The sequence below is a fragment of the Chiloscyllium plagiosum genome, chromosome 1 (assembly GCF_004010195.1).
Source record: "Chiloscyllium plagiosum isolate BGI_BamShark_2017 chromosome 1, ASM401019v2, whole genome shotgun sequence".
Taxonomy (NCBI): domain Eukaryota; kingdom Metazoa; phylum Chordata; class Chondrichthyes; order Orectolobiformes; family Hemiscylliidae; genus Chiloscyllium; species Chiloscyllium plagiosum.
In genome coordinates, this window is record NC_057710.1 from 72,172,675 (window position 1) to 72,197,786 (window position 25,112).

The following is a 25,112-nucleotide window of genomic DNA, read 5'->3' on the forward strand; positions in this document are numbered from 1 at the left end:
CTCACAAACTTGATTGAGTTTTTTGAATAAGTAACAAAGAGAATTGATGAGGGCAGAGCAGTAGATGTGATCTATATGGACTTCAGTAAGGCGTTCGTCAAGGTTCCCCATGGGAGACTGATTAGCAAGGTTAGATCTCATGGAATACAGGGACAACTAGCCATTTGGATTCAGAACTGGCTCATAGGTAGAAGACAGAGGGTGGTGGTGGAGGGTTGTTTTTCAGACTGGAGGCCTGTGACCAGTGGAGTGCCACAAGGATCGGTGCTGGGTCTTCTACTTTTTGTCATTTACATAAATGAATTGGATGCGAGCATAAGAGGTACAGTTAGTAAGTTGGCAGATGACAACAAAATTGAAGGTGTAGTGGACAGCGAAGAGGGCTACATCAGCTTAAAACAGAATCTTGACCAGATGGGCCAATGGGCTGAGAAGTGGCAGATGGAGTTTAATTCAGATAAATGCGAGGTGCTGCATTTTGGGAAAGCAAATCTTAGCAGAACTTATACACTTAATGGTAAGGTCCTAGGGAGTGTTGCTGAACAAAGAGACCTTGGAATGCAGGTTCATAGTTCCTTGAAAGTGGAGTCGCAGGTAGATAGTATAGTGAAGAAGTCGTTTGGTATGCTCTCCTTTATCGGTCAGAGTATTGAGTACAGGAGTTGGGAGGTCATGTTGTGACTGTACAGGACATTGGTTCGGCTACTGTTTTAATATTGCGTGCAATTCTGGTCTCCTTCCTATCGGAAAGATGTTGTGAAACTTGAAAGGGTTCAGAAAACATTTACAAGGATGTTGCCAGGGTTGGAGGATCTGAGCTACAGGGAGAGGCTGAACAGGCTGGGTCTGTTTTCCCTGGAGCGTTGGAGGCTGAGGGGTGACCTTATAGAGGTTTACAAAATTATGAGGGGCATGGATAGGATAAATAGACAAAGTCTTTTCCCTGGGGTCGGAGAGTGCAGAACTATAGGGCATAGGTTTAGGATGAAAGGGGAAAGATATAAAAGAGACCTAAGGGGCAACGTTTTCATGAAGAGGGTGGTATGTGTATAGAATGAGCTGCCAGAGGAAGTGGTGGAGGCTGGTACAATTGCAGCATTTAAGAGGCATTTGGATGGGTATATGAATAGGAAGGGTTTGGAGGGATATGGGACGGGTGCTGGCAGGTGGGACTAGATTGGGTTGGGATATCTGGTCGGTGTGGACGGGCTGGACCGAAGGGTCTGTTTCCATGCTGTACATCTCTATGACTATGACTCTATAACTAAGTCCCTAACCCGAACGTTAGCCCTGCTGTGACAGACCCACTCCAATCTAACACCTAATGAGAACCTGTTCTGAGGAAGGATCACTGGACCTGAAGTGGTAACTCTGATTTCTCTCCACAGATGCTGCAGATCTGCTGAGCTTTTCAAGCAACTTCTGTTTCTGTTTCAGATTTCGGACAGCTGCGGTTCTTTCAGTTTTCTATCATTTTCACAAGTGGGATGCTGCTTGATTGAGCAGTTTGATGGATAGCTCTAAGTGCTTATAGGATTTCCCAAGAGATTAACTGAAATAATTCCAATGTATTGAAAAGTTTTTTTGTTAAAATCAATGAGTTTTTTTTTTAAACTGTGATGTCACCAGTAGCCACATAATTTTATTGCATATTAATATTTCTCCTGAGCTTTGGTTATAGTGAATATGTACAGAGCTGTTATGGAGAGAACAGAGCAAATGGTGGGCATTGTCAGGGTTCTGGGTTGGCATGAGCTGACACATAAGTTGGCATAAGAGTTAGAAGGTGCTATGAGGGTGATTGAGAGGCTTTTGTTGACACATGATAATGAAGGGCCATGGGATTGCCAGATGGCGAGCTAGAGAATATGAGGAGTTATGGGATAAGGTAGAGAGGCATTGTTTAGCATGGATAGGGGAAAGTGTGTGTGTGTGTAGAATGTGTGATGAGGGGTCAGGGCTGCTTTTGAGTTCATTAGATTTTTAATATTTAGTTGTCTACATTTGCAGGTGCATGAAGACAGGCATTTGCCCAGCTAACTTCTGCCTCCACTACATCTCTCTGTAACACTTCCGTTGCAAACTGATAATCACATGAAGCTTGTCTGACTGAAGGGACAATAGATCAATCCTGCTTTAGAATCTTTATTTAACATCTTACACATACTTTTGATCAGGTTCAAAAAGATTTATTTCCCTTTTATAGTGAACTATAATCATCTGCAGGTCCATGGCTAAAGAAGGACTGTAATTGTTTTTTTGACTTTCCACTAAGAAGGACTGTAATTTATAACTTTCAACTTATTTGTTTATTTTTCTATTTTGCACCCAGGATTTCATACCTCGGTACCTTTCTACCGAAGATGGCACTGGGATAGTGACTTTGTAAACTTTTGACTGTACTCCTATATCTCTGACAATAAAACCTCATTCTAATTCTAACATCACATGCTTTCAGATCAATCATCCGAAGTATCTGAATGCCATATACTTGTAGATGAGAATTTGTTTGTTTTTATGTCTTCATAAATGTGTTTATTTATTCATCGGATGCGAATGTCATTGATAGCTTTTTTCCTGACAATCGACAATGGATTCCTGGTCATCATTAGACTTTTAATTCCAGATTTTTATTGAATTCAAACTTCAACATCTGCCATGGCAAGATTTGGACCCCAGGTTCCCCAAACTAAAAGCCAAAAGAACAGCAAATGCTGGAAATCAGAAACAACAACAGAAATTGCTGGAGAAACTCAGCAGGTCTGGCATCATCTGTGGAGAAAAGACAGAGATCATATTTGGGTCCAAGGACTTTTTTTTCAAAATTGATTTTTTCCGAGCAATTTTACAGGATCTAGTTAAATACCTTTAAGATGGAATGCAATTCAGGATTAATTTACTCAGAAAAACAAATTAATTTGACTTTACATTCACTTTTGGCTAATGACTATAAAACACATCACCACCCAAAGGCTATAGGACTGCAATGTCTGATAAAACAATTTTTCAGATAGCTGCTTCTGAATGAACCTTTACAAGCTGGTCATGTAACCAGAAAAAGAGAAAAGAAATGTGCTTGAATTAATAATGCCACAGGATATCCTGATGCAAAAATAATGGATTGGTTACTGCCCCTAGCATCTTCGAATAATCTCGTAGGTTTCCTCAAATAAACCATTGCTCTGAAATTATACATTCCCATTCTTGCATGAGATCCAAAATCTTGGGAATATATGTCATTATGTGAGTACCTTATAAATACATTTTAGGCAAAATTTCTTGTTTTCAAGAACTAACGTCACTCTCCAGGTGAAATATATTTTTCAGTTTAGTAACTTAATTTTGCCAGAAAGTCAGTTGGAACCGATCCAAAATTAAGATCTGAGTTAAATATGTAGGGATCTAAACTACTCTGAGCATTTTAATCAACGTCATTCATTGATGAAACATGAAGCAAATCTAAATTCTTTCTAAATGACATAAATGAGCTACGCTTTGTCAAGACCAAAGGGCTCGACTGAGCTTGGTAGGTCTTTGGCACACAGACTTTGTTATTCAATTCAAAATTTTTCCTTAGTTTTACTCTTCATTTCACGAATATCCACTTGAAAATGACCATAATATCCAGAATTGATTTATGCTAAATTTAAATAATATTTTTTAAAATAAATAAATAAAATATTACATTTTACAGGACATGAAACCAATACCAATTTATAATTTGTGACTGATTTCATGTTTTACTTCCACTACCTGAATAAAAGCCTAGCTATATAAAAAAACTCTGTGCCGTTTGGATCTTATATTTGTATACGGCACATTTTAGCCAAGTTTGAGAATCAATGTGACTTTTTTCATGTTTTGCACTCTGTTCCCACTACCTTTTCCCAGTACCAAAATTAGGAAGGGAACCAGTCACGATTGTGCACACGTGCTGCAATGTGTGCACTGCAGGGGAAAAAAAAAGATAAATTTGATCCACTACAAAGCACTTTCAGTTCAGTGTCTTGAACATATTTAATAAAATATATTTCAGCAAGAAATTTGCTGCTTCATTATTTTGCTGTAGCATAAAAGTTGCTACTACAGTTGAATTCTAACTGCATTTGTCGGATCTCTTTGTATGCTATTTTGTGGAGCTGTATCTATTTAAATAGTTAAACATCTCTCTTAAATCTGTAGACAGAGGTATGTCATATCTAAGTTTAAATATTGATCTGTTAGTACAACCAATATTCTTGGCTTGTATTAACAGAGTTAAATATACTTTGGGTTCTGAATGTTGACATTTCTTGGAAATATTTATTAAAATAAAAGCATTTATAAAATTCAAATAAATGCATTATTACTGTTATTTATATTACTTACTATAAATCAATGTTCATTGAGGCATGGCAGTACTACAGCTTGTTAACTCTGGTTTGGGTTTCAACCAACTTCATACAAAAATATATTGCTTCCATGAACTAACTCCTTGTCCTTTTCATTACTATATTTGGATGCACTGTATTATGAACATTTTTAATTGATCATCAGCTATTGCATTTATTACCTATCATTAATGGTCCATACATAAGTGAAGAGTCAATAATAGCAGTGTGGGTCTGAGGTATATATAGGCCTACTCAGATAAGGATGGCAAATTTTCTTCTCTTATGGTCATCAGTGAGTCCACAAGGTTTTGATGACAATTGGTAATGGTTTTGTGATCATTAGATCCTTTATTCAAAAAAGATTTTTAGTGAGTCCAAATTTTGCTATTTGCCATTTGGGGATGTGAACCCATACTTCACAGAACATTAACCACTGGGTTTTGGATTGCTAATCCAATTACATCATCACACAAACAATCCCCTCTCCTGCCCTTAATCTGTCTTTACGAATGTTTCTTATCATGTTTTCCAATGGCATTCTCGTGATCAGAATTGCTGTCATCTCTTATCAGTTGGATGATGCAGATATTTCTTCTGTTATTCGCATTTTACTTTCAGGTTGAGACGTGGCGTTGCCATGTGTCTTTCCAGGCCTTCTTTTCAATGACTAAACTATTGTTTATTCTGTTTTGCTGCCTGTGCTGAGTAATAGCTTAATTAATACCATCCTCATGTCTACTTCTAGATATAGTCACCTGTTGCAAGCTGCAATAGAGTCTTTCATGGTCAACTCCGACTTGATTCTTTCCCTTTTAATATGTTTTAATGTCTTTGTGTCTTTTTATACTTACCTCACAATCAAACCTATATTTCTAATCTGGTATTGTTGCTCTCAAGGACCATTTAATTAGACTATAGCTGATATGTGACCCAACTCCACAAACCTGCGTTTGCCTTATAACCTTTAGTATACCTGGTAAAATCTATCAAGCTCAGATTTGAAGTGAACAGTTGATCAATTGTCATTTGTGAACGAGACTTCAAAACCTCTCTTACCCTTTGCATGCAAAAGTGTTTCATAATTCACTCCTGACAGGTCAAGATTCAGGTCTGGATCTAATTCTTAAACCAGGATCCAGTTTTTTGGACTAAGTCCAAAAGCTGGTGAGTTTTGGATTTACCAATGCCCTTTGAAGATTGAAAAACCCAACAGGTCTTCCGACAACCAGCCAACTGATTGGTTACTAGTGGGCTTTCTAACTGATTTAGGACACTCTAGTAATAATTATATGAAAATAATGAGAATAATCAGAGGTCAGCAGCTCCAGAATTTGTCAATGTCATGGAGGAGGCTTTGTATGCACGGTACAAGAGAGCCCATGGAATCACAGGATGGAAAATTGCCCAAGGGAAAGAAAAGTGTTATTGGAGAGGGATCTCATGATGTGGATGATCACGGGGAGAGAGGTCGGGGGAGTCACAAACATATGTAACAGGGTGCTCTCAGTGGTCACTGCTTCCAATCATTTAATTGTGCATAGATTAGTGCAGATCAAAGGAACTTGCAAAACATCCCCCAACCCTTCAACAGACAACATACCTGACCAGTGGGCAGGCTGCCTCTTTCTTGTCCCGTTTGAAGGTGAAATAATTGCAGCCCAGACAGAAGGATGCTCCTAACCATTTAAGGGCCTCAATTAGAGGCAGGGCTGGAAAGTGGTGATTGGGCTTCTTGCCTAGAATTTAATTCGGGTAAAGGGGGTAAAGGTGGCAGGATTCCCAGCTGCTTCCATCCCACCAAATAAAGATCCCTTTACATCTTCAAACTGGCATATCTGGGCCCAGAAGACAGAATGGGACATTAGGCATGCCAGTTGTGTCAATGATTATACTTTAAACTGTCACTTTAATTTCAAGTTAGGATTTAGGGATACAAAGCATAGCAATTTAGTATTTCTACTTGAATTCAAGGGCTAGGTAAGTCACTTTGTCATGTTTTAGGAGGATATAGTCCATTTTAAGCCATTGGGTTGCAAGCTTTTCAAAGGTATAGAGTCATAGAGATGTACAGCACAGAAACAGACTCTTTGGTCCAACTCATCCATGCCGACCAGATATCCCAACCCAATCTAGTCCTACCTGCCAGCACCCGGCCCATATCCCTCCAAACCCTTCCTACTCATAAATCCATCCAAATGCCTCTTAAATGTTGCAATTGTACCAGCCTCCACCACATCCTCTGGCAGCTCATTCCATACACGTACCACCCTCTGCATGAAAAGTTGCTCCTTAGGTCTCTTTTATATCTTTCCCCTCTCACCCTAAACCTATGCCCTCTAGTTCTGGACTCCCTGACCCCAGGGAAAAGACCTTGTCTATTTACCTTATCCATGCCCATCCCTGAATCTCACTCACAAGCCAGGCATGAGAATCTAAATGAAGCTGGAAGTTTCATCTGGCTTTAACTCAATGAACCCTCACTGTCAAAGTTAGTTCAGGAATTGGAAGCTATCTGTGGGAAAAGGAAGAAAGCCACTGGAAGCTGGAATGGGAAAGGTTCCTAGAGCTTGAAGTATTCCCACAACATGGATATGGTTAAGTATAACCACAAAAATGGATTTTCAGTTATTTTACAAGTCAATTGGCTAATGTTTTCTGGAGTTTATTTCATAAATTGCTAATGTAATTATTTTCTTTGGTAAGACTGACTTGAACTTGTTCGTCAGAACAAAGGATATAATATTTGACATCTTCCCATGTGATCCTTCCAGTCAGTCACTGGGAATTTAGAAATCTTTTCAAAAGTCATCAATCCCTAAGGGAAGGGATTCATAACACTCATTATAAAGCCCACAAACCAATAGCTATTAGCTTTTTGATAAATTTCTATACCTGTTAATCACATTTCTATGGTTTTTATATCTGAGGCCCTCAAATTTTGAAAGAGTTCAGAAAAGATTTACAAGGATGTTGCTGGGAGTGGAGGATTTGAGCTATAGGGAGAGGGTGAATAGGCTGGGGCTGTTTTGCCTGGAGCATCAGTGCTTGAGATTTATAAAATCATGAGGGGCATGGACAGGGTGAATTGCTAAGGTCTTTTTCCCACATTAGGGGAGTCCAAAACTGGAGGTTTAAGGTGAGAGGGGAAAGATTTAAAAGGAACCTAAGGAGCAACTTTTTCATGCAAAGGATGGTGCGTGTATGGAATGAGCTGCCAGAGGAAGTGGTGGAGGCAGGTTCATTTTCAACATTTAAAAGGCATCTGGATGAATGCATGAACAGGAAGGGTTCATCTGATATGGGCCAAATGCTGGCAAATGCGACTATTAATTTAGGATATTTCATTGGCATGGACGAGTTGAACCAAACGGTCCGTTTCTGTGTTGTTCAACTCTATGACTCTAAATCTCATAGAACCTTCATGGTTCCTTAGATTTTCACCATCCAGAATATACCTTGTCCTACCCTTTATCGGACCAAAGTGTATAATCTCTATCTTGACCTCCATTTTCCATGGTTTTGCACATTCACGTAATCTGTTACTATCTTTGTACTGTTATGCCACCAGCTCATCATGTTTAAAGCCAGTGGTAATTTAAAATAAAAGATTTAACATACCTGCTAAAGTAGTGAAACATTGAATTACAGGTAAAGCATTATGGTACAATAAGAATAGTGCTCTGACCATCGAGTTTGCAGTTTGCAACCTGAAAAGTGCTGGTGTGGTACACGGAATTTCATAATCAGTGAAATACAAATATGTTTTGGTTATACCAATACAGAATTTTAATTTTGTTCAACAAATCAAGATACTCATTTTACTTACATATCACTTGCAATGGAGGAGTTCCTCGACATGGATTTTGGAGAGAGGTCATAGTCACTATCAGATCGGTACAGGAAAGATTCCCGCCGCTGACTGTGCACAAAGTTAGCCTGTAGAATGAGCCCTGAGCCAGGACTTGTCATTGGATCTAAGGGACTCCGTCCTGAGGATGTGCCATTGTCCACGTCAAAACTGAAAGGAAAAAAGAAGTACGGATAAGGAACAAATAGGAACGGAAGTAGACTATTCAGTCCGTCAAGCCAGCCTCACCATTTCACATCATCACGACTAACTGGACACTTCAATGCCTTTTTACCAAACTATCCCCGTAATTATTATTGTACCAGTTAAGTACTAATTGTTCAAGGCATCTGGGTGCACAGTACAGGCAACATTATACCTCCTTAACCAATAACTTGAGAGGATAGTGAAATCAATAGTGCAAAGACTGATAAGAAAACATAAATTAAGTTGGGGGAACAGAGAAGAGAGAAGACAGACTGGATAGAAAGTAGGGAAACAGATAAAAAAGGAAAAAGAAAAGAAAAATGCTTGTATTTTAATTTTCTTTAATATCTCCAATAACAACTAACCTCTGAAGCCATGGGGCTTGATACTTGTCATAGTTAATGTTCATGCAAGAAGAGGTTGACAGGGAGCAATTAACACTTATCACATTATTAAAAGAGTGCTAACACAGAAATACAGATACCAACTTTTGTGGCATATTTGATTTGTGTCTCCTAAAGGAATATTATAAGTCCACTTGTTCAAGGCATATTGATAATGGGTCAGATAGCAAGGTATGGATTTTACATAACTTTGCCAGTGGGTTCGATGGCAAGGGACACACAAATTCCAATTAGTGACATTCCAGCTGATTCCTGTCAAACTCCAAGCTGTCTGAAATTTTACTGGAGGTGAGGGAAGTATTGGATGGTTGCCCTGCCCTTGTAACTATTGAAAACATTAGGGGCCTTAACCAACCCCCAGAGATACTTTGATCACAGCAGAGGAGAGGCCCAGGAGTGAAGGCCGGTAGCTGTGGTTTTGGGTTAACATTGGGCAAAGTCGAGATGTTCTATGGGGCTAGCTCATCCTCCAATATCAGCCTCTCATTTGACCGTTTGCCTGAGGTTCTGAACCGAGCTCCCAGCAGGCCAGTATCCCCACGCACTGCTCTGCCACTCTCATGCTCCAAACCAGATTTACTTTTCAGTCCGACTCACTCAGGATTGGCTGTAGTTCAGGCAGTGGTCCTGGTAGCGCTGTTGGGACTACAGAGCTGTCAGCTAAGCTAATTGTTGGGTGTGGAGGCCATCTTCAAATATTTTTAAATGTGAGGACGAGGCCAGCAGTGCCTCTTCAAATCCAGACAGAGGGAACAGCTTTTTCAGTGACATCAGAGTGCCTTTATCCTTGTCGTCATTCTCATCTAAAATCTTTACCTAGTGTAAGTTATGATTATTAATGTACTTTGAAGTTTTGCTTCAGAACTTAGAGTGCTAGAGGACAAATTTTCAAAACATTTGTTTGAGAGATTAAAAAATGTGGAGATTCATGGTACAGCAAATGTACATGGTTAGAAGGTGAATATCTAAGCTTGCAGAGACTAATAATGTTTTTTTAGTTCGCACTGTGTGTTCTTAACATCATTCAACATTGGATGCAACTAAGGAGGGAGAACTGACCTGGCAAACTAACCACAGAAACTTCTGATATAGTCGGCATGCTGCAGATCATTTCTCAAAAAAGCACAAAACTGACAAAAGATTTCTATTTGACTAACAGTCTGCTTTCATACCACAAAAAAACTTCAAGATTAAAATGTTGCAAAGAGTAAAGTCATGGCAAGTGCAATCCTCTTCAAATGCTATGTGATCCAGGCACAGTGAAACCAATAAGCTGACATTTGTTTCATGTCAAATCTGCTCAAAGTACGTACATTGTGTTTGGCGTATTTTGACTTGGTTTGCAAATTCAGTTATTGGAATCTGCATAACCCTTCTTAACAAATAACAGCTGTAAACCATCGTCAAGCATTCTCCCAATGGCAATTGTGCAGGAGATATAAAAGTGTGACCATGTTGGCTGCCTTATAATTACAACCCTCTCTGTGCTGGTGCAATATTTCCACTTGCCAATTTGGCTGAATTTGGAATTAAATAAATGGGAAACTGACATCTCAAAATCCAAGAAAAGCCAAATTAATGGACTTCCAACATGCTGCACCGTTATGACATTGATTCTGTCTATTCTTGTTTGTCTTTTTGACATTTTCTGTATTCTCTCAACTCCATTTTCCATAACCATCTGGTCCTTGAGTTTTGTCAAAGCTTGTCTCGATATTGAGTAAGGTTGCTTGAAATTACTTATCCATTATATTTTCTATCTTACTTCTTTTGGAAAGGATAGTCTTGAGATGGGAGAAAGTGAGGACTGCAGATGCTGGAGATCAGGGCTGAAAATGTGTTGCTGGAAAAGGGCAGCAGGTCAGGCAGCGAAGAAGGGCTCATGCCCGAAACGTCGATTCTCCTGCTCCTTGGATGCTGCCTGACTTGCTGCCCTTTTCCAGCAACACATTTTCAGCTATAGTCTTGAGATGAGCTGGATCACCAAAGTACTGTCTGGCGAGGGAATTATCTGCAACCCATGCCACTGTATTTAGATTTACCAATACATCATTAAGCTCCTGAAAGATTCCTTATTGTAGATACCTATTTTTTGATATTCAACAAAATATCAACCTAACCTGCGTCAAAAAGAGCTTTCGATGGTACTTTCTAGTTTCGTTTCATCAATTAAAACTGACCTGAACTACGGGATCACAATTTTACACAAGATCTATTGTTTATATTGATGATACCTCAGAACCCGCCATTTATTGTAGCCACAAGGATTTTAAAAGCTCACAAATGAGATGATTATAAAAAAACTCCGTGAAATACAGGGCCTAAGTCTAAATGAGAGCCATTAAGGAAAAATCTGCAACTACAAATGAACGAATGGATTGAGATTCAAGCTGAAGGAATTTTGCTATGTATTGCATGGTCAAAGTTAAAATGTAAACATATAAAGAAGTAAAACAAATTTGAGAACAAAAAATAAGTTTGAATGGTAAGAAAAATGAGAAAAAATGTTGCAGATGAATAAACATATAATAAATCTTTTATTATGTCCATCGGCTGACCAATTTTGAATCAAAACTATTGTTTTCTCTGTTCTTGCGCCACTAGCACCCAAAAGAAATATTCTTACCAAATAACTATTTGGCAAATCAAGTATCAAAATAACTATCTGGACCATGAGAGATAAACTCCAGGTGTTGCTCAAAATAAGTTAAATATTCAATATTTTACCACTGAATTAAAGCCAATCTAAATCAGGAGCCATGTCAACATGATGAATTGTGTTCTTCTCTCTGTACAAACGCAACATCTGTTTATGGTTAAACTCCTGTTTGTTATTCTTCTCCTTATGAACGTACATTTTTCAGGTTAAACCCGCTAAAATCTTGTTTTTCATTTGGAAATGCAGCAAACCAAAAAGGGAATTCCACGAGCAGTGGAGTGCCCCTATCACAATTATGAAGTCGTGAGGAAGTTTAAATAGTACTTTCAGTGCTGAACTCTTCAGCTGAGAGAGTAGACAAATCATAGATAAAAAACAAAACAAGTTCTTCATTGAAACAATCATTATGTGAAAGTATGAAAGAAAATAAAGATTTGAGAAAAAGAAGCAAATTCAATGCCTTACAAATTAAACAGCAATTTGAAACACACAAAAAAAATTTGTGAGCAAATTGCAGTCTTATAATATTCGTTCAGCAAAATCTTCAAATCTTCTGTAACCTACAAATGACACTGCAAAATCAAAGGATTATTTAAACGAAATGTTGTTGAAGTTACACAATAGATAACTGGCAATTACCCAGTACTTCAACAGGCAAGCATCTATCTTTTGGACACTGTTTAAACAAGAAGAAATCCAGTTCGGGCATTTTGTCTGCAATTGGAGTTAGTTTGCTACAACGACCTGCCAAACTTAATATTGTGCTAAGATACTGCTATAGAGTTTGCTGTTCTAAATACAACTTTAAACTTTTAACAATCCACATCAATGGCTTAGATGAGGGGAGTGATGACATGGTAGCAAAATTTGCATACAACACAAAGATTCAGAGGAAAGTATGTTGCACAGAAGGATACCAATAGTTGCATGAGTGGATAAAAATCTGGCAAAGTGGGAAGATGCAGGAGAAATGAAAGTGCAGTATATTACTTAAAAGAAGAATGACTGTAGAATTATGAGGTGCAGAGGTATTGAAGTGTTCTGGTATATGAGTCACTAAAAGTTAGTACACAGATAGCACATAAAGAAGGCGGTCGATTAAATGCTATCCTTTATTATGAGAGGAATGCTTATACTTCATTTATAGAGAACATTGATGACACTGCATCTTGAATACTTGGTGCAGTTTTGGTCTTCTTATTTAAAGAAAGATGTCAGTCCATCAGATGTGGTTGAAAGGAGCTTTACTAGACTGATACTTGGAATGATTTGATTGTCTCATGAGAATATTTGGACAGGCTGGATTTGTTTCCACTGGAGTTTAGAAGGGTAACTTGACGGAAAATCCTGAAAAATTATGGGTCACTCTTTTAGGACAGAGATTAGGGGGAAGTTTTTCCCTTGGATAGTCGTGCTACTTCGGAACTCTTATGCCTCTGAAAATGATGAAAGAATGGACATTGAATTTTTAAAACTGAGTCAAATAAGGTAGATTTTTATTCAATAAAGGTGTAAAAGGTTATTAGGAGTAATTAGAATGTGGAATTCAAAACACAAATAGATTACCCATGATTACATTGAATGGCTGAGCAGGCTCCAAGGACAGAATGGCCTACTCCTGCTGTTCGCTCATATGGTAGTATGCTTGTAAATAGGGAGATCAAAAGACTTGTGGTTATCTAATAGTTGCATAATTCCATATGGTTGATAATCAAAATAAATGTGAGAACTAAAATTGAAAAAGGACAGTTGAATATTACTTGAAAATTACCTCATTATTACTTCAGTAATGTGTTTGACTCGACTACCCTCTAAATTGTCTAGCAAATTGGACCAAACCATTATGAAGTCTAAACAAAGCAATAAAACTGGACAGATCACCTGGCATCGACTTAGACACTTGGAAAAGATATCTGTTGCATAAATGTTGCCCCTTCCACACTTCACGTTAGCTCTGATGAAGATTCGTCTAGATTTGAAATGTGAGCTTGCTCTCTCTCCATGGGTGTTGCCTGACCCACTGTGATCTCCAGCATTTTTTGTTTTCAGGATACAGTCAAGAAAGAGCTGCTGCTGGGACTCCTCAACATTGACTCCAGACCCCATGACATCTGATGATGAGAGATCAACATAAACATGGAAAGCTTGTGTTGGTTACCAGCTAATGACCCTCACCCATCCTTTGGCTGATGAATCAATGCTCCTCCATGTACAATGTAGTCGATGATTTGTGAGTGTAGTCTGGATGAGGTACTTCAATGTCCATTACCAACAGCGGCTTGGTACTGCTGCTGACCAAGCTGGCTAAGTACTAAAGAATATAGCTGCTAGACTAGGTCTGAAGCTGGTTGTGAGGGAGCTAACAAGTGGTAAAAATCTCTATGTCTAGATTAGAGTGGTGCTGGAAAAGCACAGCAGGTCAGGCAGCATCCGAGGAGCTGGAAAATCAACATTTTGGGCAAAAGCCCTTCATTAGGAATGAGGCTGGGAGCCTCCGGGGTGAAGACCTAAACGTGAGAGGGTTGGGGCTGGGGAGAAGGTAGCTAAGAGTACAATAGGTGGATGGGGTTGGGGATGAAGGTGATAGGTTGGAGAGGAGGGTGGAGCGGATAGGTGGGAAAGAAGATTGGCAAGTAGGACAGGTTATGAGGATGGTGCTGAGCTGGCAGGTTGGAACTGGGGTCAGATGGGGGGAGGGGAAATGAGGAAACTGGTGAAGTCCACATTGATGCCCTGGGGTTGAAGGGTCCCGAGGCGGAAGATGAGGCGTTCTTCCTCCAGGCATCGGGTGGTGAGGGAGTGGCGGTGAAGGAGGCCCAGGACCTACATATCCTCAGTAGAGTGAGAGGGGGAGTTGAAATTCTGGGCCACAGGGCTGTGGGGATGATTGGTGCGGGTGTCCCGGAGCGCTCTGCGAGGAGGCGTCCAGTCTCCCCAATGTACAGGAGACCGCATCGGGAGCAGTGGATACAGTAAATAACATTGGTGGATGTGCAGGTGAAACTTTGATGGATGTGGATGGCTCCTTTGTGGCCTTGGATAGAGGTGAGGAGGGAGGTGTGGGTGCAGGTTTTGGAATTCTTGTGGTGGCAGGGGAGGGTGCCAGGAAAGGAGGGTGGGTTGTTGGGGGGCATGGACCTGACCAGGTAGTCACTGAGGGAACATTCTTTGTGGAAACCAGAAAGAGGTGGAGGGGGAAATATACCCCTGGTGGTGGGGTCAGTTTGGAGGTGGCGGAAATGTTGGTCGATGATGCGATTTATGTGGAGGTTGGTAGGGTGGAATTGCATATGGAGGGGTGGGGTTTGAGGGCAGAGGTGCGGGACGTGGATGAGATACGTTGGAGGGCATCTTCAACCACGTGGAAAGTGAAATTGTGGTCTTTAAAGAAGGAGGCCATCTGGTGTGTTCTGTGGTGGAACCGGTCCTTCTGGGAGCAGTTATGGCGGAGGTGGCGGAATTGGGAATATTGGATAGCATTTTTTGCATGAGGAAGGGTGGGAAAAGGTGTACTCCAGATAGCTTGGGGAGTCAGAATGTTTGTAAAAATTGTCAGTGTTAATATGGGGTTGTCATTGATGGAGATCGAGGGGTCCAGGAAGGGGAGGGAGGTGTCAGAGATGGTCCAGGTGAATTTAAGGTCGGGGTGGAATGTGTTGGTGAAGTTGATGAACTGCTCAACCTCTTCGTGGGAGCATGAGGTGGCACCTATGCAGTCATCACAATCCTGACTTTGAAATTTATTGCTGTTCCTTCATTCTCACAGGGTCGAAATCCTGGAACGCCCTCTGCTATGTGGGCACATGGACTATAATGATTCAACCTCATAACCTCAAATGTCTTGATCAGACCTCCTCTCATTCTTCTATACTCCAATGAGTGCAAGCACAATTTCCTCAATCTCCCCTCATAGCTTGAAATCAACTTTGTGAACCTTCTCTAGGTGGTGCCCAATGCCTGTATAACTTTGCTTAAATAAAGAGATCAAAACTGTCCAGCTGTGGTCTCACTAGTGCCTTGTATATTTTAAGCAAAATACACTATTCCCTTGAAACAACAGCGAACTGTCCATTTGTTTTCTCTTCTAATTATCCAACATGGGTACCAACATGTTGTGATTTATACATAAAGACCTCCACATCACTCGGTGGTGCAGTTTTCTGTAGTCTTTTTCCACATGATATTCAGCTCCCCAATTCTTCCTGCATAACTGCACAACCTCACATTTTCCCACATTACATTTCATTTGCCAAGTTTATGCTCACACTTGTCGATATACCTCTGCAGACTCTTCATGTCATCTTCACCACCTGCCTTCCCACACATTCCCATCGCTAACCTTGGCTACAGTACATTCACTTTCCTCATTCTAGTCACTACCATGTATTGCAAGTAATTATAGCTCAAGCACTGATCCCTGTGGCACACCACTAGTTTCAGACTGCCATCTGAAAATGCCCCCTTTATCCCACTCCTTGTCGTCTATTGGTTAGCTAATTCTCTATCCATGTTCATATATGACCCCCAACTGCAAGGGTGTTTATCTTTTTAAGTAGCCTCATGTGCTTCCACTCAAAAAAGTTTTATTTGGATGCTACTTTCTCATTTGTACAAATGGATGGGAAACAGATCCTTAATGTGTGCCCACATTTGTGGATGCAATTAAACTAAGAGTAAGACAAAAATTAAATGCTCAGAATTTATAGGATCAGCTGGAGCAAAATAAGTACATATAGATGAAACTGAATGCTGACAAGTGTAGGTTCCTGTTAAAGCATGTGATATCAGCCACACACAGAAACTGTGTTACAAAATTACGAATGAAGCTATAAGGAACCTCAGATTACGGACAGAATTATACTGCTCATGAATAAATTGCCGGAAAAATGATTTTTTTATTGTCAGTATTCACTCAGGAGAAATACAGCTTTGTTGAGGAGAATATGGAGATACAGGCGATTAGACTAGATGGGATTGAGGTTCATAAGGAGGAGTGTTAGCAATTCTGGAAAGTGTGAAAATAGATAAGTCCCCTGGGCTGGATGGGATATATTCTAGGGATTCTCTGGAAAGCTAGGGAGGAGACTGCAGAGCCGTTGGCTTTGATATTTGTGTCGTCATTGTCTCTAGGAATAACGCCAGAAGACTGGAGGATAGCAAATGCTGTCCCCTTGTTCAAGAAGGGGAGTAGAGTCAACCCTGGTAATTATAGTCCAGTGAGCCTTACTTCAGTTGTGAGTAAAGTGTTGGAAAGGATTATAAGGGATAGGATTTATAATCATCTAGAAAGGAATAATTTGATTAGGGATAGTCAACACGGTTTTGTGAAGGGTAGGTCGTGCCTCACAAACTGATTTCTTTGAGAAGGTGACCAAACAGTTGGTCGAGAATAAAGCAGTTGATGTGATTTATATAGGTTTCAGTAAAGCATTTAATAAGGTTCCCCACAGTAGGCTTTTGCAGAAAATACAGAGGCATGGGATTGAGGGTGATTTTGCAGTTTGGATCAGAAATTGGCTAGCTAAAAGAAGACAGAGGGTGATGGTTGATTGGAAATGTTCATCCTGGATTTCAGTTACTAGTGATATACTGCATGGATTTTTTTGGGACCACTGCAATTTGTCATTTTTATAAATGACCTGGATGAGGGCATAGAAGGATGGGTTAGTAAATTTGCAGATGACTCAAAAGGTTGATGAAGTTGTGGATAGCGCAGAAAGATGTTGCAGGTTACAGAGGCACATAGCTAAGCTACAGAGCTGGGCTGAGAGGTGGAAAATGGAGTTTAACATGGAAAAGTGTGAGATGATTCACTTTGGAAGGAGTAACAGGAATACAAAGTACTGGGCTAATGGTAAAATGCATGGTAGTGTGGATGAGCAGAGATCTCAGTGTCCATGTGCATAGATCCCTGAAAGTTGCCACTCAGGTCGATAGGGATTGTTAAGAAGGTGTATGGTGCATTAGCTTTTATTGGTAGAAGGACTGAGTTTCGGAACCATGAGTTTTGTACAGCTGCACTTGAAGTATTGTGTACAGTTCTGGTCATTGCATTACAAGGAGGACATGGAAGCTTTGGGAAGGGTGCAGAGGAGATTTACCAGGATGTTGCCTGGTATGGAGGGAAGGTCTTATGAGGAAAGGCTGAGGGACATGAGACCGTTTTTGTTCGAGAGAAGAAGGTTAAGAGGTGACTTATGGAGGCATACAAATCATCAGAGGTTTAAATATAGTGGACAGTGAGAGCTTTTTCCTTGGATGATGACGGCTACCTTATTTGACTCTGCTTTAAATTGAGGGGTGATAGATATAGGACAGATGTCAGAGGTAAGAGGTGACTTATGGAGGCATACAAATCATCAGAGGTTTAAATATAGTGGACAGTGAGAGCTTTTTCCTTGGATGATGACGGCTAGCACGAGGCGACATTGCTTTAAATTGAGGGGTGATAGATATAGGACAGATGTCAGAGGTAGTCTCTTTACTCAGAGAGTAGTAAGGGCATGGAATGCCCTGCCTGCAACAGCAGTAGACTCGCCAACTTCAAGAGCATTTAAATGGTCATTGGTAAACATATGCATGATAATGGAACAGTGTAGATTGGATGGGCTTCAGATTGGTTTCACAGGTTGGCGCAACATCGAGGGCCGAAAGACCTGTACTGCATTGTAATGTTCTATATTCTATGGGGAGGCTGCTGGTGCAAACTTAGGCCGAATGTAATGGGCACCTTTCCTGGTGACTACCCATCCACCACAGATACCATTTCATTTTGCATCAAGTGAAATGCCAGATGTCTATCCACTGTTAGGACAATTGAGCCACTTAAGTGTCCAACTCATAGAAACTAAAGGGCCTCTCCCACCTCGATACAATTTTGAGGCAGAGGGCAGATACTGGTGCCAGATTTGAAACTTGCCAGGTCTCACTACTCAGACTATTAACGAGAAAGAGGGAGGAGTGGTTTAAAAATTCACCTCCTTTATAGTCCCCGGCATGGCCCATTGCAGCATTCACCAATGAGATATTCCTTTCACCATCATTCCTTTTGAGTTTTGCCTCCCACCACACCTATGCACCTTGGCTCCCATCCCTCAACAGGGCCTCCTAGCTGAGTGTTGCTGATGACTATCCTACCACCCCCTCCTAACTTAACCTTCCCATCCGGGTCCAGTGAAAACCACCATCAGGATCTGGGTGCAGTTCTAGCAGGGGTCACCACTCCCAGTGCTGCTGCTTGCAGCAGACTGATTGGCTCTCAGAGGGTTAATGTCTCCCCTGATCCAGGTAAAGGCCTCACCATGAGCTAATCTACGGCCAATTTAAATAGCTGTCAGATAATCCAATGAGGTGGGGACAGGTTTGCTACCGCCATTTTCAGATGGAAGATCACAGTGATATATAAAATCCTGCCCTTAGATTTGACACTAAACAGCTGTTTAACTTGTGCAGTGCATTAGAAGAAAGACTTGCATTGATACAGCACCTTTCACAATCTCAAGCTTTCTCACTGTGCTTTCCAGCTTACGTTTGAAGTTCAATCACTGTGATGACACAGGAAGCATTCCAATGTGATAATGAAAATAATCTGTTTCAGCAATGTTAATTAAGGGGCCAATGTACTTAATTGATCCAAATATCTCGATTGTAAACTCCCCTGCTCTTACTGGAAATAGCATCCAGCTAAAAGATGAGGCAGGCCCTCAGTTCACTGCCTCATCAAAAAGCTGGCACCCAGACAGTACTTACTCAGTATGGCACCACTGTGTCAGCCGAAGGTTTTGTGGCTACAGTTTTAAAGTGACACCTGAATCCACAATCTCTAACTCAGAGATGAGGCTGCTACCAGTTCAGCCACCGCTGACATTTAATTATTGGAGTCAATAGAGCAGGCAACGACGGTTAACTGTCAAATAATTTAAACTGAAGTAAAAACAAGTCACAATTAAACTGAAGTGTTCTAGTCAGACCACATGTTGACTTCTATGGTCAGTTCTACTCTGCAGCACATGAGAACTTTCAAATGCCGGAGGGACTGCAGCAAAAAGCAGCCGGCTCTTGCTGCTCCACTGTTAGAACCCTAAATAACTTGTAGACAATAGTGAGACCTGGGCTCTCCAGCATAGAAAGGAAGCATGTAAAAGGAAATTTAATAGAGATATATAAGGTAACTAACAATATCAAAATCATGAATCAAGAGCCATACTCAAAATTTTAAGAATAGGACAAGAATACGCAGGTAAGTTAAATTGAGGAGTGGCATCAACATATTTTATCTTAAAAGAACATGTAATAAATAACAGGAATAGACTCCCAAAGAGACAAGTAGAAAAACAAAGTGTGGGATTATTAAAGAGATAATTAAATCCGCAACATAAGTAACATAAGGGATTCTTTTGCATGAGCCAGGATGACGCAATTGGTCTTCCCGATCCATAATTATCTTGAGAAAATAATTTCCTGAAAAAATCTGAAAGTGATCTTGAACGTCCCACTCACTACCAGACAGTTTTGTACAACTCAAAAGCTGAAGACTGACTGTAATCATCCTAAATTTAGATGTTTCATCCTGCTGAGAAACGTTCGTTTATGTGGTACTGATGCCAGCAGTCACCCTCCAGGGATTGCTGCTTTGTACTTATCAAGCAACAAGTACTTATACATTGATATGCATCTCTAGAACTATCAACACACTTACTCAACAAATGTCACTCAAAGATGCTTCTGTATTTGTGGTTTAGCTTAGAAATCGAAAACCTAAAGGTCTTCTATACCTCTGGGGCATGTTTATCCTCATGCAACAGCAGATAAAGACAACTGATACTGAAATATTTTATTTCAAACAAAGTCACATCCTGTAAATAGCTGGATCGTAGTTTCTCAGATGGTGAGTTGTTTGTGAAACTTGAGAAAGTAGGAACAGGATTAGGCAATTCAGGCTTTTGTGCCTACTCCAGCAGTCAATAACGCTCTGGTTTATTTGACTGCGGTTTTAGCTCCATCTTCCCTTATGCATTTCATAATGTTCGACTCCCTTATCTACCAAAATCTGCCTCACTCAGCCTTCCAAAAATGTAAAGGCCGGGGCACCACAGAGTCATAGAGATGTACAGCATGGAAACAGACCCTTCGGTCCAAAATGTTGCAATTGTCCCAGCCTCCACCACTTCTTCTGGCAGCTCATTCCATACCCGTACCACCCTCTGAGTGAAAAAGTTGCCCCTTAGGTCTCTTTTATATCTTTCCCCTCTCACCCTAAACCTATGCCCTCTAGTTCTGGACTCCCCTACCCCAGGAAAAGACTTTGCCTATTCACTTCATTCATTCATGCACTGATTGTTCATTTGAAGCACATAGCATACAGCAGACAGCAATGGCTAGAATGATTATCAATGCAGAAAAAGTGAATATAACAAAAGATTAGAGAAGCAAAAGATCAACAAGAATGATTACATGTTTCCCCACTGATACTTAATAGGTACTAATATTCGATCAGGATCTATTATGTGTGTAAGAATTAAATCTAATTAAAATTAAATTCAAAACAAATCATCAAAAAGAATTCAAAACATCGTGAACATTTGAAATGATCTAACGCAAAGTCGAAGCATTCTATCAGTCTGTCGAGGATCCCAGTCAACAGCTAGAGAACCCATTGGTTGGACACTGTCAGACCTCTCCTACATTTGAGATCTGCAGTGGTGTAAGACCCACTACCAAGAATTACCAACCAATCGCAGGCTAGCAACTTTGCGCCTTCCTCAGGCCGTTGGGGCAAAGTTTCGAAACAATGTAAGACACTGGACCAACGATTCTGCTTTTTATTCATTCAGAGGATGAGAGTATCATTGGTTAGGCCAGTAATTATTATCCATTTTTAATATCTGATAGGACAGTTAAGAATCAACTACATGACTGTGGGTCTGGATTCACATGGAGGCCAAACCAGGAAAGGATAGCAGATATCATTCCTTAAACAACTTTACTGAATCAGATGGGTTTTCCGACAACTGACAATTGTTGTGTGGTCATAATTAGACTCTTAATTCCAGATTTTTATGGAATTCCAATTCCACTGTCTACCATGGTGTCCCAAGAACATTATCTGGGACTTTGGAATTAATTGTCTAGTGACAATACCACTAGGCCATAGCCTCTCTGAGGTAGGTGAAGACAAGATAGGGGTTGAGTAAGAGGATTGGGCAGGGTACCAGAGACAAGGGCAGGGGCTTGGCTTTTAGTGGTCCTTCTTCTCGGATGCCTCAATTGGTCATAGAGTGCCTGAGTATGAGGGACTCAGCCCCAGGAACTTAAGCGTATGCACATACAATGAGGAGCAGGAGTAGGCCATACAATCCTTCAAATCTGCTCCACATTTCAATAGGATCAAGGCTGATCAGATTCTAAATGTAAATCCAGATTGCTACTTTGTTTAACAAGAATCTATCTACTCCGGTACAAAAACATTCAAAGATATTGCTTTCACTACCTTTTATGGAACAGAGTTCCGAAGATCTGATGAATGTCTAAGAATTAATGTTTTGCCCTATCTTTATTCTACAGGCAACCTCAATTATCCGAACAACACGGGCAGGGAGATAATCTAATGTTCTGATAACCGAGGTTGTAATGTAAATGGGTGACCATGACTTTTAAACATTGACCCCTGGTTCTAGATTCTTCCAAAAGAAGCAGCATCCTTTTGACATCTATCCTGTCAAGATTCTTCAGGATCTGATATGTTTCAATATAGTCACTTCTTACTCTTATCAAATCCAGTGAATACAAGCCTAGTCTGTCAAAACTTGCCTCATACGACAAAGCCTTCCATTCCAGGTATTAGTCTACTAAACCTTCTTTGAACTGCTTCAACTACATTTGCAGTCTTCCATAAATGAGCAGACCAATATTGTGCGGAGTTCTCTCGATGTGGTCACACCAGTGCACTTACAACTGTAACATAACCTCCCTACCTTTGTATTCAATTCTCTTCATGATAATTGAGAATATTTGATTAGCTGTCCTAATTAACTGTTGCACCTGCATTGCAGTCTTTTGCGATTTATGCACTAGAACATCCAGATTCCTCTGTATCTCAGAGTCTGCAATCTCTCACCATTTAGATAACACGTTCAGTTTTTTTATACTTCTTGCCAAAATGAACAATTTCACATTTTCCCACATTTCCTCCCTTTGCTGATTTTGTTCACAAACGTAATCTAAATAATTTTGTAACCTCCTTATGCACTCTTCACAACTTATTTTCTCGTGCTGAAGAAAGTTTTGAGTTTAAAACAAATCTTTGATTTGTTTACATATTTAGCAAACATATCTTCATCGAATTCATTATGCAACTCATTGTTAATCCCAATAGTGTTGGAAAGCTACATTTCATTTCATCATTAGAGTATAAAATGGTAGGGAAGTGTTGCTGCAACTGTACAAAGCTTCAGTGAGATTGCACCTGGAATAAAGTTTCAGTCTCCTTACTTGCAGTTGCATTGGAGGCAATTCATTGGACGTCTGGATTACTTACGGTGTGGAAACAGGCCCTTCGGCCCAACGAGTCCACACCGACCCGCCGAAGTGCAACCACCCAGACCCATTCCCCTACATTTACCCCTTCACCTAACACTACAGGCAATTTAGCATGGCCAATTCACCTAACCAGCACATTTTTGGACTGTGGGAGGAAACCGGAGCACCCGGAGAAAACCCATGCAGACACGGGTCGAATGTGCAAACTCCACACAGACAGTTGCCTGAGGCGGGAACTGAACCCGGATCTTTGGCGCTGTGAGGCAGCAGTGCTAACCACTGTGCCACCATGCCATTCTCTCAACTGATTCCAGAGACAAGGAGTTTGTCTTATGAAGAGACATGAAGCAGTTTCAGCATATACTCTCTGGCATTTAGAAGAATGAGAGAAAATCTAACTGAGATATATAAGATAGTAAAGGGGATTGCTAAAGTAGACATGAAGAGATTGCCCCAAGTGAGGAAACAATCAAGAATGAGAGGTTGTAATTTTAGGATAAGGGCTAATTGATTTAAACCAAAGATAAGGAGAAATTACTTCTCTCAAATGGTCGTGAATCTGCATAATTCACTATTTAGGGAGGAGATAGACAGATTTTTAATTTGTAATGCACTGAAGGGTTATGGAGAGTAGTCATATGTGCATATTCCATCTAATTACTGTAAATTTAAGGGTAATTAGTGGCAATGATGCATAATATTTCCTTGTGAAGTAGAATAGAAACATTGGTGAAATTTGTTGTCCATTCCAATGGTGAGTTTCGTGGCAATTAATTACCATAGTCAATGTAGGCTAGATTTTTATGCCAGGTTCTTTTCCTCAAATTCAAATTTCATCAACTGTCATGGTGGGATACATGGTGATATTGCCACTGTATTGCTACCTATCCTGAATTATTAACCGTGCGATGGCCATCACAGATATTCACCGAATGGTGGGAGGGAGGCTCATCACGTGAAGCTAAAATATTTAAATCCAAGTGGAGTTGCTTGTGGGCTCCCAAGGATTTCCCCATTCAAAGGCATTTGGTGCCTGATCGAGTGCCAGGCATTCAGAAGGGCAGGAAGTATGGATAGCCAACCCATGCCCTTTCTTCCCTCCCTCCTGCCATCACTTAGGCCTGTGACCAGTGGAGTGCCACAAGGATCGGTGCTGGGTCCACTACTTTTCGTCATTTATATAAATGATTTGGATGTGAGCATTAGAGGTGTAGTTAGTAAGTTTGCAGATGACACCAAAATTGGAAGTATAATGGACAGTGAAGAAGGTTACCTCAGATTACAATGGACTGAAGGAGTGGCAGATGGAGTTTAATTTAGGTAAATGTGAAGTGCTGCATTTTAGAAAGGCAAATCAGGGCAGGAATTATACGCTTAATGGTAAGGTCCTGGGAAGTGTTGCTGAACAAAGAGACTTGTATTTCAGGTTCATAGCTCCTTGAAAGTGGAGTCACAGGTAGATAGAAAGTGAAGGCAGCGTTTGATATGCTTTCCTTTATTGGTCAGAGTATTGAGTACAGGAGTGGGAAGGTCATGTTGCGGCTGTACAGGACATTGGTTAGGCCACTGTTGGAATATTGCGTGCAATTCTGGTCTCCTTCCTATTGGAAAGATGTTGTGAAACTTGAAAGAGTTCAGAAAAGATTTACAAGGATGTTGCCAGGGTTAGAGGATTTGAGCTATAGCAAGAGGTTGAATAGACCAGGGCTGTTTTCCCTGCAGCGCGGAGGCTGAGGGGTGACCTTATAGAGGCTTATAAAATTATGATGGGCCTGGATAGGATAAATAGACAAAGTCTTTTCACTGGAGTCAGGGAGTCCAGAACTAGAGGGCATAGGTTTAGGGTGAGAGGATAAAGATATAAAAGGGACTTAAGGGGCAATGTTTTAACACAGAGGGTGGTATATGTATGAAATGAGCTGCCAGAGGAAGTGGAGGAGGCAAGTACAATTGTAACATTTAAAAGGCATCTGAATGGGTATATGAATGGGAAGGGTTTGGAGGGATATGAGCAAGGTGCAGGCAGGTGGGACTAGATTGGGTTGGGTTATCTGGTCGACATGGACGAGTTGGACTGAAGGGTC

General features: G+C 40.5%; 1 protein-coding gene across 8 annotated transcripts in view; it reads right to left on the reverse strand.

Moving 5' to 3' along the window:
- Positions 1-25,112, reverse strand: part of pde4d (phosphodiesterase 4D, cAMP-specific) — a 1,194,146-nt gene that overhangs the window by 201,650 nt on the left and 967,384 nt on the right. For all 8 annotated transcript variants that reach the window (XM_043689211.1, XM_043689292.1, XM_043689222.1 and 5 more), the window contains one exon: positions 8,200-8,391. In XM_043689211.1, the coding sequence (XP_043545146.1) occupies positions 8,200-8,391 (192 nt within the window). The remainder of the gene's footprint in view (positions 1-8,199; positions 8,392-25,112) is intronic.